At 45.7% G+C, this 20,000-nt stretch overlaps 1 protein-coding gene across 5 annotated transcripts in view; it reads left to right on the top strand.

The window, feature by feature from the left end:
- LOC143293561 (Kv channel-interacting protein 4-like) overlaps positions 1-20,000 on the top strand; it is a 680,320-nt gene that overhangs the window by 593,233 nt on the left and 67,087 nt on the right. For all 5 annotated transcript variants that reach the window (XM_076604531.1, XM_076604528.1, XM_076604529.1 and 2 more), the window contains one exon: positions 15,441-15,565. In XM_076604531.1, coding sequence (XP_076460646.1) covers positions 15,441-15,565 — 125 coding nt within the window. The remainder of the gene's footprint in view (positions 1-15,440; positions 15,566-20,000) is intronic.

Genomic DNA, 20,000 nt, shown 5'->3' with positions numbered 1-20,000 from the left:
CTGTGCCTCTGCCTGTCTCTGTCTCTCTGTCTCTGTCTCTCTCACTCTTTGTTGTTGTTTTTTAGGCGGGGGGGGGGGGGGGGGAAGGAGGGGTTGTTTTTGTTTTGTTATTTGTTGTTGTTTTTTTTTGTTTGATCAAGGTGTTTAGTGTATATGTAGACTTTCTTTCATCTACGATGAAAAGATGAACTGTGGGGTCCCCTTGGCAAAGCTATTAGTTCACACCGTGTTTTGAGATCTTTCGGCGTGAGCCAGTGGTAAACTCACCTGGCAGATGGCTTCATTGTAAGCCAGGGAAGGGGTTTGGACGAGTTTTGGGGGGAGGCTGGGGGCTGGGGGGGGGGCGAGAAGGCATCTTTCTGCAGTCTGCACTGGCACCGTCCCCCCACTTCAAAGACTACGTGTCTAGATCCTAAGTTGTTGGGGGTTTTGGGATTGTTGTTGTTGTTTTTTTCTTGTCGTGTTCCTGTCTTTCTCTTCTGTTGCCGGAAAACAGAATGTGGAGGTTGGAGGGGTGTGGGGAGGAGTACGAGTTTGGGGCATGTCTGTTAGTGTGTGTGTGTGTATGTGTGTGTTTGTATGTGTGTGTATGCGTTTGTGTGTGTGTGTTTGTATGTGTGTGTGTGTGTGTTTGTGTGTGTGTGTGTTTGTGTGTGCATGTGTGTGTACTTGTTAAACATAGAGAGGTGAGGAGATAGGGAGATAGACAGAGAGAGGGAGGAGAGAGAGAGAGAGAAGATATAGAAATACACACGAAAAGAGAGATCATCTTTAACGGACACAGAGATATGCTTCAGATACATAAAAGTGCATAGGGATACACGGCGTGAGATGCATAGATACAGAGAAATAAAGAGATGCATGCATAAACACAGAGAGAGACAGGCAGAAAAAGAAAGAGGAGAGACACGTGCGACATGGCGAGAGAGAGGAGAGAGAGAGAGACAAAGACAGACAGCTGGAGAAAGACAGAGATTGAAAGACTACTCGAAGGGAGAGAAAGTGGGGGTGGGGGGGCGGGGAACAGCAGTGTTTGAAAACAGCAGTCTTGTCATGTCCTGTAAATGTTGTTGAACATCAAGTGGCGTGATGAGCCAACAGTGTGTGTGTGTGTGTGTGTGTGAAGAATGGCAGATGTTGTGCACTGGGAAATCCCGCTGAGGGGGCGACGTCTGTTGAAAAGGTATCTGATCTGATCCAACGCACCTGTTCTTTGCTCCCTGTCTGTCTCCTCCACCCCCTCTCCCCCCGCACCCCCACCCCCACCCCCACCCCACGTCTGTGTGTGTGTGTGTGTGTGTGTGTGTGTGCGCGTGTGTGTGTGTGCACGCGCGCGCTTCTCTCTTTCTGTCTCTCTATATCTCTCTCTCTCATGCTTTCTGTGCGCCTCTCTCTGTCTCTCTCTGTCTCTGTCTCTTTTTCTGTCTCTCTGTCTCCCTGTGCCTCTTCCTGTCTCTGTCTGTCTCTCTCTCTGTCTCTGTCTCTTTTTCTGTCTCTCTGTCTCTCTGTCTCTCTCTGTCTCTCTCTCTCCCTGTGCCTCTCCCTGTCTCTGTCTGTCTCTCGCTCTCTCTCTCTCTCTCTCTCATTCCCTCTCTATCTCCCTCACACACACACACACACACACACACACACACACACACACCGTGTGTGCGCTGTATTTACATAAACGAATGCATGTACATACATGGTGTGTGTGTGTCAGTGTGTGTGTGTGTGTGTGTGTGTGTGTGTGTGTGTGTGTGTGTGTGTGTGTGTGTGTGAACGTCCTACGTTGTTTGAGTGAGTGAGAGCACACGTCTATCTCTTTGTGCATGTTCGCACGTTTGGTCGTGCGTGCGTTCACTGTTGTGTGGCAAACACCCAATACAAGTAGACTGTAAAGTATTCGTCTCACGATTTGTTTGTTTATTTTTAAACATGACAGGAAAAAAGAGCGATTGAAGTGACAGAGATCTAGTGTGCTTTGAGTGACCGTGTTTTGGTTATATATATATATATATATATATATATATATATATATATAGGGGGGGGGGGGGGCGGGAGAGAGAGAGAGAGGAAACAGACAGACAGACAGAGACGCAGACACACACACACACACACACACACACACACACACACACACACACACACACACACAGATTTGATTACGCCATGGTCCGTACTGAATTTTTTTTTTTTTTTTTAAACCAGTGTCCATGTCCTTTGTCACTTACCATCGTTGGCGTTGGATTGGTTGCACTAATGTAACTCTGTTTTTATCGATCGGTCTTCCACCTGATTTAACAGCCCACCAGAAGGCGTGTTCCTGGCAAAATTCTGCAGAAAAATCCACTGTGACAGTAAAGCAAATGCCCTTGCAGGCAGAACAAAGAAAAAAAACACAATTATGTATTTGAGGCGCTGCCGCTATGGCGACGCGCTCTCTTCCTGGGGGGACCAGTCCGAATTTCACACAGAGAAATCAGTTGTGTTGAGAAGCAATACAATACAATACAACGCAACGCAACGCAACGCAATGCAACACAATGCAATGCAATGCAATACAATACAATACAATACAATGCACACTCACAAAGGTCAAGTCTTCGTGTTCTGAATGAAGGTGTACAGTAGTCTGCTGGTGTTACGTTTTCTCCCTTACTTGAACCCTTCTCTTCTTTCTAACCCGTACCCCCAGTCATACACACCCACTCAACCGGCCATTCACATATACAGACACCCAAGCAAATGTCGTTCCTTTTCTTCTTCTTCTCCTTTTTTTTTTCAATGATAATGATGACAACCACATGTCAGAATTGTTATTCTGCCATTCGACAACCACCGCGTGGCTGTAAAGAATCGGTCCTGTCGACAGGAAACAGTTTTGTTGATCCTGGTCGCTGAAAAGAGACAGTTTGAAGAGAGACTGAAGTGGGGAACAGGGGGGGGGGAGTGTGGGAGTATACATAGCTAGCATTTAAGAGCACTGTTCAGAGTGTAGATAAGCTATCCGAAAAAAGCAGCTGTATTTTGTTGTTGTTGTTGTTGTTGTTGTTTTTTTGGGGGGTTGTTGTTTTTTTGTGGGGTTTGTGTGTGTGTGTGTGTGTGTGTGTGTGTGTGTGTGTGACAGCACCAATATGAGTTCCATTGCGAACGGGCGAACACTACTACAATACAATATTTCCCTGTGCACGCATGGTAATGATAGCGTTTCGAAACAAGATAACGTACCCACTCACCCTCAGTAGGGAAGCTTCCATCTGTCGAGGGAATCGGGTTGTTTTTTTTTTGGTCTTTTTCTTTGTGTGTATTATCTTTACTTCCTTTCTTTTTCAGTTTTCCCACATATTAGTGCATATGTTTTCATACACAAGCATATATCCAAACTCTCTAAGCGTGCCAGGGTCGCTGGGTTTATTCGTCAGTTTATGCCACCTGCAAGCCAGTGCTTGTGTTTGTGTTGGCCTGTGTTTTATGCGTAAATATTTTCTTTGTATTTTGTTTCCTTAACTTCGCAGATTTGACGTGGGGCGCGTGCCGATTCTTGTCGTGCGTAACGGTTTCTCAGTGTGTGTGTGTGTGTGTGTGTGTGTGTGTGATACATACTGACAGCTTCTTGAACACATGACCTCTGGTTGTGTGTGTGTGTGTGTGTGTGTCTGTCTCTGTGTGTCTGTGTGTGTGTGTGTGTGTCTGTGTGTGTGTCTGTGTGTCTGTGTCTGTGTCTGCGTCAGTGTGTGTATGATGCATACTGACAGCATCTTGAACACATTACAGCTTCTGTTTCTTCTTCTTCTCTCTGGTGTCAGTGGTTTCTGTCTACCTCTTTCATCCCCCGACATCTCTGTTTTTCCCAGGTTTCCGCGTGCTCTCACTCCACATGCCCATGCAGTCATTCCAGTTAGATTTCCGTTTGTCCCCGTCGTCCGCTCGCTCTCTTTACTCTATCTAGTAGCATTGTCTTAGTGTTAAGATACACACACACACACACACACACACACACACACACACATATATATATATATATATATATATATATATATATATATATATATGTATACATGTGTGTGTTGTTGTTTTTTCATGTGCAGAGAACTGTTATTATGCACTATTGTATATGTGTTGTTTCATGTAAGGCGCTTAGAGCCCATTACATGGGGAGCTTGTGCCATACAAGTACTGTATTTTATCATTAGTATTAGTATTATATACAAAAGCTTCTTAGATAGCTAGATATATAGATAGACAGATAGATATATCCAGTATCTAATGGATAGACCACGAATTAGTTCCGTGCATAGGTCAAGCATCTGTTCCCTCCCCCTCCTTTCCCCGCCTTTTTTTTTCCAAAGCGGAACTGATGAAGCGTACATGGATCGAATCCGCACGCTTGGAAACCTCCTTGAAACTGAAACTGACACGCGCGTAGTGGAGAGAACGCGGACTGTCAGTTTCAGCCATTCCACACACACACACACACACACACAGAAGGACGCTCGAGTTGGCCTTTGATGTGTCAACTTCACAGAGAGTTGAGGGGAAAGGGTGGCTGGCTTTCTGTGCCGAGATGAGAGATCTGATTCTTTCCTTTTAAGCGGCAGACGTGGGAGTAGCGTATATGGATCAGCCCGCGTCGTCAGGTTTCGTTTCACTCCCTTCTCTCGTCACACTGATTTCAATAATGATAATAATAATGGACATTTATATAGCGCGTTTCTCCAGAACTACTGCTCAAAGCGCTTTACATTTCGCTCCTCACTCTCCGCCTCCCTATCAATACTCCCCTCCACCCGAACCTCCCCCAACCTCCCCCCCCCCTCACACACGGAAGCACTTGCCAGAAAGCACTCATGCAACTGAACCACCCTCTGACCCATGGGTCCTTTTGTCTCATGTGTCTTCTGTGTGTGTGTATTTCTTGTTTATGCATTTACTTATTTGTTTGTGTATGAATTATTTCAGTTTAGTTTAAATATTCTATACAAACCTATCGTAGGCTGTCAAGGCCTGTATGGTGCGTTGGGTTCATGCGTAGGTCAGGTGTTTATGTTGTTGTTGTTTTGTTGTTGGTTTTTTTTAGTGTAAGTGGTGTTGAGTTTATTGATCAGTTCGCACAAAAACAGAAACTGTCACAGTGTCTCATGGACTCGAGGGAAGTTGTAAGAAAAAAAGATGTGACAGTCAGATTGAAGCTCTCAATATGTAGTATTTTAGTGAATGGTGTGTGCAGGGGTGGGGGGTAAGGCGGAGGCGAAGGCGTGGAGTGGGAGAAGTGTGTGTGTGTGTGTGTGTGTGTGTGTGTGTGTGTGTGTGTGTGTGTGTGTGTGTGTGTGTGTGTTCAGTTTAACGTCTTTCCACTTGAAGTGATATTAGTGAGTGTGTGTGTGTGTGTGTGTGTGTGTGTGTGTGTGTGTGTGTGTGCGAGTGTGTGTGTGTGTGCGAGTGTGTGTGTGTGTGTGTGTGTGTGTGTGTGTGTGTGTGTGTGTGTGTGTGTGTGTGTGTGTGTGTGTGTGAATAATATATAATACATCTCAAAAGAAGCGCCGAGCCCAGTCCCTGTGCTCCAACGTCCAACCTTGTCCAAGACTCTGCGTCTGCTCCTTCCGCCACCCTCCAGTCTGTTCTGGCCCCACTCTCCCTTTAAAACCTCTGTTTAGGTTCTCTCCACTAAAGAGCGTGTGGAGTGTGTGGGAACAAGCTCTGTGTATCCACTTCCTCTGATGGGTTAACTCTTTCCATACGAACGGCGAAAGAGACGACGTTAACAGCGTTTCAGCCCAATCACCATCATCAAAATATTGCAAGCGGAAGGCTCTTATACTGAAGACGTGAATGTTGACAAAAAAAATACCACAATTCTGACGACGGAAGCTAAAGGTTGGGTCATTGAGACACCCACTGGACATCCGAGGGGTCTGTGTAGAGGAGAAGAGAGGACTGGCCGTACTGAGTGAGTTAAAATGAGGCCTCTGGTGCCGGCAGTTTCATGAGGATGTCGGTAGAGAGGGCAGGGGAGGAGGGTGAGGGGAGAACAGAACAGATCGTCCGTCACTCTGGAGGTGGGGTGGAGGGGAGTGGGTGGGGGGGGGTGAAGAACAGAACAGAACGCCCCTCACTCTGGAGGTGGCGTGTGGATGGGAGTGGGGAGGGAGTGGGGGAGTGGGTTGGGGGGGGGTGGAGTGTGGGGGGAGTGGGGTGTGAGGAGAGTGGGGTGTGAGGGGAGTGAGGGGAGGGGGGTGTGGTGTGTGGGGGAGTGGGTTTTAGGGGGAGTGGGGAATGGGTTGTGGGGGGAGTGGAGTGTGGGGGAGTGGGTTGTGGGTGTGTGTGAGGGGAGTGGGGTATGGGGGGAGTGGGTTGTAGGGGGAGTGGGGTGTGGGGGTGTGAGGGGAGTGGGGTGTGGGGGGGAGTGGGGTGTGGGGGTGTGAGGGATGTGGGGGTGTGAGGGGAGTGGGGTGTGGGGGGAGTGGGGTGTGGGGTGTGTGAGGGGAGTGGGTTGTGGGGGGAGTGGGGTGTGAGGAGAGTGGGGTGTGTGAGGGGAGGGGGTGTGGGTGGAGTGGAGTGTGGGGGAGTGGGGTAAACAGAACAGAACGCCCCTCACTCTGAAGGTGGGGTGGGGGGGGAGTGGGGGGAGGGGAGTGGGGTGAACATATCTGAACGCCCCTCACTCCAGAGGGCATGGGGATGGTCAGTCAGTCCTTCTGTCCGGCTCTTCTAATGAACCAGTCGTCTTCCTCTATCGGGAGTCCCCCAAGTCTCGAGCTGCCCTGCCTGTGTTCGTTCACAGTTTCAGTGTCAGTATCATGGAAGTGTCCAAACGTGCGGACTGACCCGTTTTCTAATCAGATGTGGTGCAGCATATATGGATCTGTCCGCCCGCTCTGACACCCCCTTGACACTGAAAATGAAACTGATACATATACTCTACATCACATCTGCTGTAAAAGAAAATTTTAAAGGGCAGATGCCAAAATCTTCTCATAAACATTCACAGAACAGCAAAATTGTTCAGAAGGGAAGTGTGGTAGGGGAGGGGGTGTAGCAGTGGTGGGAGGGATGAGGAGTAGATGGGATGGAGGGCGGGGGGTGGGGGGGGCGGACGGTGGAGCTCATGGCAGCCTGACAGTGAAAGCAGGAAGGTAATGAATTATGATTAATTAATGTCGCGTCACACGCGCTGGTAACTGAAAACATCTAGTTAAAAGTATTTGTCTTCACATGTGAATGTTATCATTTAAAGATGAGTAGATAAAAGGTAGCAGAGAATGGGGAAATTGTGTGGTGACTTAGGGGAAATTGATTAGATTAAGTGGAATATAAGATGAATAGTTGAAATAAATATAAGCATAATTAAAGAAAAAAAATGACTTGATGAAATTCGTGAAAGCGAGGTCGTTAATTTAAGAAGAGAAACAACTGATAATGATAATGAATTTAAAAGAGTACGTGATATCACCGTTCCCAGTGACTGTAAACGAAACACATTCATGTACGCGGTGCTTCATTAACTCACAGTCAATATGATAAACTTAACTGAAACATCATTGAAAACTATTGCACTAGATAAGTACTGCGGCAATAGTTTTTTTTTTTTTTTTTTTTTAGTTCGTAATGATCTAGAGAAAAGTGTGAAAATTAGATTAAAACAGGTCTGCGAATCGGACCAGTTACTGAGAGATTTTTCTGATGACGTTTTAAAGTGCGTTGTTCATTTGCGGAGCGCTGGCTTTCTGGACCTTATTGATGAAAGCGATGGGCGTGTTCCGTAACGTGAATCGTTGGACGTGTGACGTGAACACGATGACACTGCTGGGAGCGAGGGCGTGGAAGAGAATGTAATAGAGACCGAGTGACACACTGACACTGACATATTTTATCGCTCTTTCAGCAGTTGAGAGAGAGGGTGGGGGGCGGTGGGCGGTGGTGAGAGAGAGAGAGAAATGGACAAGCGAATGGATGTGTTCACAGGTACACGTACGTTGGTTGGTTGGTCGGCTGTGTGCTTGATATTAAGACTCACAACAGCCGTCTTCCACCCCCAACCCCACACCCCCATCCCACACCACCTTTCACGTAAAAGCAATTGCAGTCATCTCGTTGATTTTTCTCTCCATGTTGTGCAAAGCCTCAAGGTCAAATCCAGTCCTGTTGTTTACAGTCAAAAGGTCAGATGTAATCCACCCGGAATAACGATGTGTGTGCTGCGGGTGGCGGTCACATGATGCACTGCCGGTTTGACATGGGAATAAATGTCATTGTTGATTATCATGTCACTTGGTTCAATTCTGCTTTGCTTTTGGGATTTTTGATTGGGGCATGTTTGTTGTGACCGTACTTACCGTTCTTTTGTAAAAGAAATTACTGCGACGGTTGACGGCGTGTTGCTGTTGTGCGCTGTTTGAAGAGTTCATTGAGCAGGTTTGGAAATACTCTATTTCTCTGTTGTAGTTTGCGAACCCAATCAAAGTTGTGATAGCATCTGTTGTTATTTTTCGTTTATTGAAAGAGGTGGATAGCAATTTATGGCTAAATTTCTTTTTCGGTTAAAATAGACGAAGCGGAGGCTAGGCAGACTTTGCTTTACTAAGCTGTTCACAGGGACAAATTTTTGACAGCACTTGCCTCGCTTTGTTTTTAGGCAAGGCATGGCTGTCAGTGTTGTGTTTTTTACCTTACTGTTGATCAAGGCGGATTTATGACACAACGCTATTCTGTTTCGTTTATACTATAGGGTCAGGTTATTTTACAGCGCTTGCTGTTCTGTTTATAGACACGACATTTGAACCAGTCATTGCTATCTTGTTTACAATCAGGTTTGTGATAGTGTTTGATATTCTGTTTATCAAGGCAGACGTGTGACACAGCGAAAGCTGTTCTGTTTTGTTAAAAGTACGATTTACGACAGCATGTGCTGGGCAATTTGCACAATTTGCCCCCTCAAGACGGAATGAGTAGTGTTCACAACAAGGCGTGGACGTTCACTCCGTCAGTCACACAGAGGAATGGAGGGAAAGATTTTTTTTTTTTCCGTGTGCAGTTTATGGAGACCGGTTTAAAGGAAGTTTTCAGCAGAGAAAAGATTTTAATCCGAAAACCCGATCTGGGCACACAGAAAGACAGTACAGTTTGCTATTCTGTTTGTATTATGGACCGGGGCAGAATGTCGACAGCGTTTGTTGGTCTGTTTTTGTCGATAGCGGCGGAGAGAGATTAGTGACAGTGTTTGTTCCTTCTTCGTAAGCCAGCACGTAAGACGCCAAGGCTAATTAAGCACGTGCAGTTGCTGATACTGCAAGATGGTGTCAGCAATGAGGACTGATCATGGATTATTGACGGAGGCAGGAGGTGGGGGGGGGGGGCGCAGTGCCTTATTCATGGCCAAGGCCACGGTCCAGGAACGGGAGTAATTCCATCCACAGCCTCCCGTGTACCCCCTCCATCCCCTTCCAAACCTCCCCACTACGCCGCCTTGTTTCGGTCGTTGCCTTGATGTTGTCCCTGGAGGTTACGGGTATGGGCTCAGGATCTGGCAGGTGAAGCCAAGAGTGGCGTCCCCTTGACAGCTTGGGTGTCGAGGAAGTGGACTGAATGTTTGTCTGACGTGTCCTTTGCCATTGGTACTGGAAGGCGGTGGTGTCCAGTGGAGTGAAGTTTTGCTGACGGTGCAGTTGTTGGGGTGGGACGTCTGTCTACCCGTGACTTCAGTGATTGTTTTCTGTGCCCGTGACTGTGTCACACGTGGGGACTGTTGGTGCTGAAGGTGTGGGCGGCTGTGTTCTTCAAGAACTGCCCCTCCCCCACTCCTCTCCCCGTGGATTGTCTGTTAATGTTGTGACTTTAGAGGAGAAAACTATATTGTTTCATCGATTCAGACTTCCTATTTGATGAAGGAGCTGTATGTCAGAGAGTCGAGAATGTGGATCAACGAAGGAAGTGTTTACGTAGTCATGTTGGTTTTTATGCGTCTCCTTAATACTTAGAGGTAAGACAATGAAATGTGCCCACTGTTTACATGAATAAGCGGAAATGGGTTCGTGTCTTCACTTAATGGGCTCTTACGGGGCTTCCTGTTTTAAAGAGGACAATATTGCAGTTAGCATTAGTTGCGTGTTTGTACCAGACCCTGTTTTTAGCTCATGGTTTCCTGTTAAACCTGTGTTCCTGTGGAGCAGCATGACAGTAGCATAATTGTCCACGCTTTCGTTTTGAGTATCTTGATGCTTTCAGGTTCTCTCTCTGTGTCTGTCTCTCTGTCTCTCTTTCTCTGTCTGTCTATATATATATATATACATATGTGTTATTGTAACTGATGTAGATTAGCAAGGACAGATTGGAAGAATGGGTCACGCCTAAAATCTTAACTCTCTCCATACGAACGGCGGAAGAGACGACGTTAACAGCGTTTCAGCCCAATTACCATCATCAAAATATTGCAAGCGGAAGGCTCTTATACTGAAGAGGTGAATGTTGACAAAGAATACCACAGTTCTGACGACGGAAGCTAAAGGTTGGGTCATTCAGACACCCACTGAACATCCGAGGGGTCTGTGTAGAGGAGAAGAGAGGACTGGCCGTACTGAGTGAGTTAATCCTGGAATAAGATGTTTCGAGGTCTGTCTTCCGCCCCCCCCCCCCCCCCCCCCCCCCCCCCCCCCCCCTCTCTCTCTCTCTCTCTCTCTCTCTCTCTCTCTCTCTCAGGTATACTTACTACTTCTACTTTCTGTCGTCCCGGTATTTCCTGTTGCTCCAAAATACTGTCTGTAATCATATCAGTTCTCATCTTTTATTCGTTCGTTACGGCGCTGTCAACGTGACCGTGTTCGTGCTGGTATCACCCTGGAATGCACGTACATCATTGGTATAGGGGTTGAAATTCCTGCAGGAGCTGTGACATTAGTGTGGTCCAGCGTCCCTAAATGCAGGAGTCCGGTGGTGTTGACCTTTTCCGCATCACGTCTTCAGAATAAATTCATGTGTTTTGTTGTTGTTTTCTTGTTGGGTTTTTGTTGTTGTTGTTGTTTTTATTTGTTTGTTTGTTTTTATCTCTGGAAAACAAATCATAGCTGTTGTTTTAAAGATTCTCTTCTTTTTATATCTTAATTAAGCTATTTTTATTTATGTGAATTCGATTATTTGATTACAGTGTCGTAAAAAAATGATCTCTTCGAAGTTGTGCAGGGGAACGCAAGCACGCACACAAGTACACACGCACGCACACACACACGGTCGCGCGCACCTACGCACTGAGACAGAGACACGGGATAGACGAAAAAGACAAGGGGGGGGGGGGTTGGTAGTGAAGACTAGAAAAAAAATCAATAAAAACATGACAAGCTTCCGCCTCAGAAATGTCACCGCCATTGCGGTCATTGTTCTGTCTTTTCACCGTTACATCCACGTCCCCAGTGAAGACTAGCTGAAAGCGGTGTGTGGCCTGTGAGCTAAAAGCGGTGTGTGGCCTGTGAGCTAAAAGCGAGGTGTGGTCTGTGGCTAACAGCGGGGTATGGTCTGTAGGCCTGTGGGCTTCCTGGCTATTGTCCGTGGCATCTCTCTCACATCCTCTTCTTGTGTCTGTTCTCCCTGTGGTCTGTTCTGTTCGCGCAGGTCGAATTAAAATGTGACACCTGGGCTTCGGTCGAGTTTTGATTATTATCCTTTGGGATTTTATCAGCGTTTTTTGCCCTTTTTGTTTGTGTCTATGTGTGCTCTTTTTTCTCCTTCCTCCGCCTGTTGCTATTTTCGGTGTTTCTCAGCGTTCTTTACTCTTTCTCTCTGCCTCTGTCTCTTTCTGTCCCTCTTTATTGTCTCTCCCGCTGTCTTTTTCCAATAAGTTTTTAGTTGTAGGAGAAGTGTGTGTGTGTGTGTGTGTGTGTGTGTGTGAAGTGGGGAGGGACTGGGGATTTTTGCGTTGGCGCCCACCACTCATAGCACTTTCTGGTGCCGGGAATAGTACTCTGTTTTTGTGGGGGGTGAGGAGGTGGGGAGGGGGTCTTCCACTTCCACTTCCACTTCCACGACCGACATACATCATCCTGCCCCGCCCACCCCTCTCCATTCCCATATCTACCACAACTCCAACCAACCAGCCTGCTCTGTCTGTGCCCGCTCTCGCTCTCTCTCTCTCTCTCTCTCTCTCTCTCTCTCTGTCTCTGCCTCATCCCTCCCCCTAGTTCTCTCAATTTTCTCTCTCTCTCTCTCTCTCTCTCTAAATATATATATCTTTCTCCCTCCCCTCTCTCTCTCCCCCTCTGGCTCTCTCTCTCCCTCCATCCCCCCTCTCTCTCTCTCTCTCTCTCTCCCTAACTCTGGCTCACTCTCTCCCCCTCCACACACCACACCTTTCCTTCATACGTCATGTTGAATCAGTGGATGGGCGTTGTATTGGCTGCCTTCTGTTTCTCACCCTGTGGTTGCTACTGTCAACAAACGCATGTTCACAGATACATTGAGAGATCGAGCTCATGAACGAACGAACTTTTCTTTTAACTCACTCAGTACGGCCATTCCTCTCTTCTCCTCTACACAGACCCCTCGGATGTCCAGTGGGTGTCTGAATGACCCAACCTTTAGCTTCCGTCGTCAGAACTGTGGTATTCTTTGTCAACATTCACCTCTTCAGTATGAGAGCCTTCCGCTTGCAATATATTGATGATGGCAACTGGGGTGAAACACTGTTAATGTCGTCTCTTTCGCCGTTCGTATGGAGAGAGTTAATTGAGGGGGGGGGGGGAAGAATTCAGCACATAAGCCCTGCTTTCGTCCTGTCAACCTGCGCTCATAAAAGTGAAAATGCTACAACCATGCAGTTCAAAAGACATAACATTACACAGGTAATTTTCAAATAATCAAGAGAGAGACGAAGACGAGAGAGAGAGGGGGGTGGGGGGAGCGTGAGATAGAGATAAATAATAGAGTGGAAAGGGTTGGAAAAATAACAAGAATGGACAGTGGAAGAAGAAATGAATAAAGGGGAAAAATAAACATATAACACAAAAAAGAAGCTATGGAGAAGAAGACAGGACGAAGAAGAAGAAAAGGAAAAGGAAATAAATAAACCACACAAAAAAATATAGAGAGAGACAGACTGAAGGTGAGAGTTAGATGTGTGAAGCACAAAGAAAAAGAAAGTGAACCCATTGAAGAAAAAAGGGGAAGACATCAAAAAGAAAAAAAAAAGAATGAACGAATGAAAGAAAGAAAGAAAACCTGTATGTGCGACGGGACATTAATCAAAATTTCTTCATAGACAAAAAGAAAGAAAGAAAAAAAAAGAAAAAAATATAGAGATAGGAAGGAAGGAGGGAAAGAAAGAAAGAAAGATCGAAAGGAAGGAAGGAAGGAAAAGAAAGAAAGAAAGATCGAGAGGAAGGAAGGAAAAGAAAGAAAGAAAGATCGAGAGGAAGGAAGGAAAAGAAAGAAAGAAAGATCGAGAGGAAGGAAGGAAGGAAAGAAAAGAAAGAAAGAAAGATCGAGAGGAAGGAAGGAAGGAAAGAAAAGAAAGAAAGAAAGATCGAGAGGAAGGAAGGAAGGAAAAGAAAGAAAGAAAGATCGAGAGGAAGGAAGGAAGGAAAGAAAAGAAAGAAAGAATGATCGAGAGGAAGGAAGGAAGGAAGGAAAAGAAAGAAAGAAAGATCGAGAGGAAGGAAGGAAGGAAAGAAAATAAAGAAAGAAAGATCGAGAGGAAGGAAGGAAAAGAAAGAAAGAAAGATCGAGAGGAAGGAAGGAAAGAAAGAAAGATCGAAAGGAAGGAAGGAAAAGAAAGAAAGAACGAAAGGAAGGAAAAGAAAGAAAGATCGAGAGGAAGGAAGGAAAAGAAAGAAAGATCGAAAGGAAGGAAGGAAAAGAAAGAAAGAAAGATCGAGAGGAAGGAAGGAAGGAAAAGAAAGAAAGAAAGATCGAGAGGAAGGAAGGAAAAGAAAGAAAGAAAGAAAGGAAGGAAGGAAGGAAAAGAAAGAAAGATCGAGAGGAAGGAAGGAAAATAAATAAAGAAAGAAAGAAAGACTGAAAGGAAGGAAGGAAGGAAAAGAAAGAAAACAGCGGTAAACGTTTGAACTGAAGAGGAGGGGTGGGGGCGGTGAAAGAAAAGACGGCAGAAAGTAGCGAAACAAACCAAAATGAAATGAGGGTGTTGGGGTGAGGTCTGGAGTGTTGTGTTGGAGTGTGTGTGTGTGTGAGGGGGGAGGGGAGGGATGCAAGTGGTGGTGATGACTCAGAGTGGCAAGAGAACTGGATTCTTCACAGTGTCAGGGGTGTGTGTGGGGGGGTGGGGGTGGAGATTGTTTCTCCGGCGATTATAGTTATAGTTTTTTTTGGCGCGCCCGCATGTGTGTGTGTGTGTGTGTGTGTGTGTGTTTGTGTGTGTATTTGTGTCTCAGTGTGTCTGTGCCTTTGTGTGTGTGTGTGAGTCTGTGTGTGTGTGTTTGTGTGTGTGTGTGTGTGTGTGTGTGTGGTGTGTGTGCGTGTGTGTGTCTGTGTCTGTGTGCGTATTTGTGTCTCTGTGTGTCTGTGCCTTTGTGTTTGTGTGTGTGTGTGCATGTGGTGTGTGTGTGTGTGTGTGTGTGTGTGTGTGTGTGTGTGTGTGTTAGTCGAAGTCGAAATCGAAATATCTTGTCATACCACAGATTCAGAACAAATTAGTTCAGAACAATATAATTCCCAAAAGACAAAAATAATAAACGCAAGAAAATTACTACAATGACGTCCGCTCAACAATGTGGACAACGAAAACGATTCCAGTGCATTATTTCGATCGTACTGAAATCGCCTTGCATTTCGACACTCAGTCTCACAATTTCACAACTGGGGTAACAACATGGACATTTTGAAAGCTCTTGGGCCTCTTTGAAAGTTAGCAGGAATAGGCTGAGAACGAAGAGAAGAGAAGTTTGGACAGCTGAGAAGAAAATGCCTTTCAGTTTGCGTGCATTGTATTGTTGTTCAGGTATTGTGGTTGTTCGTCTGTAAACTTTTGTTATGTGCGGTTGTTTTCTTCTTTAGTTTGCTTACCAACTCCACCCCCCTAGTGATGTCTTCTGTTGTAATTGTTTTTGTTGTTGTTTTTCACGGTTCATTTATTTGTGTTTTGCACCATTGCTTTAATTTCCGCGACGTGAAAATATCAATCCTTGTGTGTAAGATAATTATTTTATTTTCGTTTGTTTCTTCTTCCATTCATTTTCTTCCTTCTTAAAAGTTGTGTGAGTATTTCAGCATTGTAGTAACCTCACTTCTGACTGTTAACAGCCTGGCTGGAGTGTGTTGTGTGTATGTATGCATGACTGAATTAAATGACACGGGAAGCTAGCTGTTAATCGGCTCTACTCGGGTAGCTGTGGGGAGCGCGTTGTGCAAAATTAAAGACACCGTGTTTTGTACAGCGCTTAGAGTCTCTGAGCGAGGACAGGCGCTACACGAGTACCCACATGAAGACAGTCAATGAATCAATGAACCATTGTGTGTTGCAGACCATGACATTGATGACCTGGAGATGCAGGTGGTACGCTACAAACCAGAAGGACTGGACACACTGTGTCGGAACACCAAGTTCTCCAGAAAGGAGCTGCAGATCATGTACAGAGGCTTCAAACAGGTCAGCGGGAATCCCACTTCTCTCTCTCTCTCTTTTTTTTATGCCACTCTGGGACCTCACTCCTCACCCCTGTCCCTAACCTCACTTCCTGACATGGATTACAGGATCTTTAACGTGCGTATTTGATCTTCTGCATGCGTTTACACACGAAGGGGGTTCAGGCACTAGCAGGTCTGCACATATGTTGACCTGGGAGATCGGAAAAATCTCCACCCTTTACCCACCAGGCGCCGTCACCGTGATTCGAACCCAGGACCCTCAGATTGAAAGTGCAACGCTTTAACCACTCGGCTATTGCGCCCGTCGGCGTCGTTGCAAAATAGGGAATGGGTATAGGCGTTGGACGTCTGATCCAATGTTCATCAACGATCCGGGATCGAGGCCCTGTTTCGTCATAGTGTTGTGTACTTGGTAAATGCATTTTACATAGACTTTCCTCACTCAGCCCAGGTGTGAACAGATACCTGACACAGACTGGGGAAGGTTAAAATGGTGGAAGGAAAGGGTTGGGCACTGCCTTCCTATGCCGAGCCCTGGACACAGTGACTATGAATTCACTGCCCCTAATGGTCATGAGAGGCTGTGGGACATTTGAGTAGGTCATCACCAGCTGGACATGTGGTCGGCTAGGTAGTGATACAGGGGGTGGCGGGGGGGGGGGGGGCGGGAGGTGAGGGGGTCATGATTGTATGGAGACCTTTGGCTGGTCCCCGTGGTCCACTCAGCGTTGATGGAACGCATCGAGGTTCCCAGGGTCGTGACCACCATTCTGTCGATGTGTGGGGGAGTACGGGGTGCGGATTAGGGGGGCGTTGGTGGCTAATTCATAGCCTCGTCCATTTGCTGTCAGGTTTCTGGCGTGGTTTCTAGGTCCCTGGTGGCTCATGTGGCAGGGGGCAAACATGAATGCGAGGCGAGGTACTTTTCATTGGGCTGAAAGCTCTGCTGGTGTGCTAATAAGCACTTGTCTTCTGGATGGCTCTGTGCCTACCTATCGTTGGAGAATGAGAGGGGAGAGATGGAAAGAGACACAGAGAGAGGCAGAGAGATAGAGAGGGAGAAAGCAAAAGAGAGAGAAGCGAGACAGACACAAACAAAACACGCGTCATTGTGAGGATGCTCAATGTTCGTTGAATATGACTTAACCACCCTTTCCATGACATTGATAGAGTTAAATAGACAGGCAGAGACAGGGAGAGATTCAGCCAGTGTTCCATCAGAATGCGTTGTATTCGATACTTCACCTTTTCTATCACATTGGCGAAGACAGACAGACACAGCGAGAAAAAGAGAGAGATAGAGAGAGAACTCAGAACTCAAAAAGTTTAATGTGCATCGGCCTTGGGCCACAATACGTCCTTTAGCCTAGTTAGAAAGAGAAAGAGAAAGAACATTTACATACGGCTCGAGAGAGAGAGGAGGGAGGGAGAGAGAGAGGGGAGAGAGAGACAGTGGGAGAGAGGGGCAGATACAGACAGACAGACAGACAGAGACAGAGACATCGCTCCATCCTGGGGGACACATCCATATACACTGAATATACTTCCCTACCCTTCCTGTAACATTAAGCCATCACCGGAATTCTCTTGGCACACTTGACAGAGCCGCTGCCCATGCCACTCCGGTCGCCATGTGGTAAGGCAGTATTGACCCTTTTCACCATCAGGGAGCGCTTTTAGTGGGCGGTTGGGTGTTGGGGGAGGGGGAGTGGGGCGGGGGGTCCTGGGGGGGCGTCATCGGCATAATGATGTGGATATCAATCGTCTGAACATGATTCCGAAGCACTTTTTCTGGAATCCGAGCAAGTGCAGATGGGAAATGTACTCTTTTGAACAGGCGTTAATGATACACCAGCTCCGTTTCAGAGTGTACGCATGCATGTACATAATTAATGACAATGGTGGGAATGGTACTGCATTCATGCAGCTAGAGATGGCAATCCGCTAAACGATAAAAACAACTAATATAAATCAGGTATGAAATGTCCTCAGAAGCAGTTTATTGCACCGTTGGCAGCGTGTTGATTTCTTTCTTCAACCCCTGTAAGATCATGATAATAAATATGATGATGATGATGATGATGATCGTACCATTATCATAATATTTCGTTCAAATGGCATAAGTCATTTCAGTTCACATTTCAAACGTCTTTATTTTAGAGCTGTATATACACCGCTGTTTTCTGATCATCGAAGGCCCGAGGAAACGAGAGATAATGTGCAATGGATTCTTGGGGTGGTGCCACAAATAATGTTTATCCATCCTCGACTCGCCAGAGAAGCTGACGTAAGCCAGAGAAGGTCACGTTCATGTGCTACCTTCAACAGAAAGTATGTGATGCAATCTTAACAGTCTGCAACAGAGAAGAAAAGAGGAACGCGGAACTGAGTTTCAGTTCCAAGGACGTGTCAGAGCGTGCAGAGAGATCCATATGCGCTGCACAATATCTGGGGGGGGGGTGGGGGGGAAGAAGTAGCAATGCCGGAACTTCGCATAAATCCAATGCGCTGATCAGGCCTTGAAAGTCTATCATATGTTGGTGTCAAACATTGACATGATATTAAATGAAAATAATAAGAAAAAATAAACAAATACGTAAACAAATAATGTCTTAAATGTAGCATTCAAGGATTTTGATTAAGTGGGTGAGTTTCAGAAATGGACGATAGCCTGATCCTGTTTACTTGAGAATCAATGCAGGTGCATGGATGGTATGCTGACTGCATCGTTATTATTAATATTCTTGACACGTTCCAGATGTGTTTTAGGAGAGGCAAAATGTCTACTATCATTTACACGTGGATCTTGCAAGCTGGAGACAAACTAACTGGTACCGATGTGTTGTGATAAAACAGGGTTCTGCTCCCAACAAAATGGTTAGAGAACCAGTGTTGTGGGTATCAGCTGAAACTTTGCGGTGTGGAAATTGTCCAGCGCTGAGTATACTGGAACCACGTTCTGAAGCTTAACTAAGGGTAATGGGGGGGGGGAGGTGGAAGAAGGCGTGGAAGGAGAACTGCCTCCTATCCTCCTCCCTTTATACCTGTATGGACTCTTTAAGAACCATTATAAGGTAGTGAATCCCGTTATACCTGTATCGACTCTTTAAGAACCATTATAAGGTATGTAGTGAATCCCTTTATACATGTATCGACTCTTTAAGAACCATTATAAGGTAGTGAATCCCTTTATACATGTATCGACTCTTTAAGAACCATTATAAGGTAGTGAATCCCTTTATACTTGTATCGATTCTTAAAGAACCGTTATAAGGTAGTGAATCCTTTTATACATGTATTGATTCTTAAAGAACCATTAAAAGGTAGTGAATCCCTTTATACCTGTATCGATTTTTTAAAAAAAAAACATAATAAGGTAGTATATATCAAATGGGCTTTTTTCCCCTCTTGCGTGAAGTGACATATGTAATTATTGTCATAAAATTATCGTTCTCCTCTTTTTTTTAAAGCATGTCCCTCGCTGTCAACATTTTTTCCACTCACTTCAGTGTTGCTTCATCTGACATTTTCCATTACGCGCGTCACGTTTACATCAAACAGACATTTGCAAATATCTCTAGAATATTCGCTCTTGCTCCCGCGACCAGATGGAAACACAGACAAGCAAGCACGCTCGCACGCACGCACGCACGCACGCACGCGCACACACACACACACACACACACACACACACACACACACACACACACACACACACACACACACACACATGCACGCGAGCACGGTCGCAGCGCTTCCAGATATTGACGAATTCATTATCATAAAAATTATTCAATGCGCCTTAATTGACAATACTGCCTCCACATGGACTCCGCCCAAGAACTGGTGAAGCACAATGCTTTATCCCCGGCTCTCCTGATTAACATGTAATGCACTGGCACAGATCGGACCTGTCATCACATCAGCTGGAAGACTCGGGGAGAAAACACACGCAAGCACACACACACACACACACACACACACACACACACACACAACTCTCTCTCTCTCTCTCTCTCTCTCTCTCTCTGTTATATCCTTAGAATCTAGAGAACGACTACAATTCCACTACTCGCTGTCTTACACTGGGTCATATATCAGCTGTCCGGTTCCTTCTGTTGTGTTTCTGATGAAGACGCAGCAGAGCATTGCTGCACTTTTCATTTTGGGGTTTTTGACTCACTTGTTTGTTGTTGTTGTTTTTTGTTTGTTTCTTTCTTTCTTCTTGTTTGTTTTTTGTTGTTTTGTTTTGTGGTGGTTTTTTGTTGTTGGTGTTTTTGGTTGTTGGTTTTTTTTGGGGGGGTTTGTGTTTTTTTGTTGTTGTTTTTGTTGAATAAATACTATAAACATCGGCAGACGAACTATGACAGTTGAGACTGAAACCAACAAAAGTCGAAAAACAAAGACGAAGAATTACCCCACAACTAGGTTCGATC

Source organism: Babylonia areolata, chromosome 19 (genome assembly GCF_041734735.1).
Source record: "Babylonia areolata isolate BAREFJ2019XMU chromosome 19, ASM4173473v1, whole genome shotgun sequence".
NCBI lineage: Eukaryota > Metazoa > Mollusca > Gastropoda > Neogastropoda > Buccinidae > Babylonia > Babylonia areolata.
The sequence above is the reverse complement of the archived record's forward strand: the minus strand, read 5'-3'. Positions and strand labels throughout refer to the sequence as shown.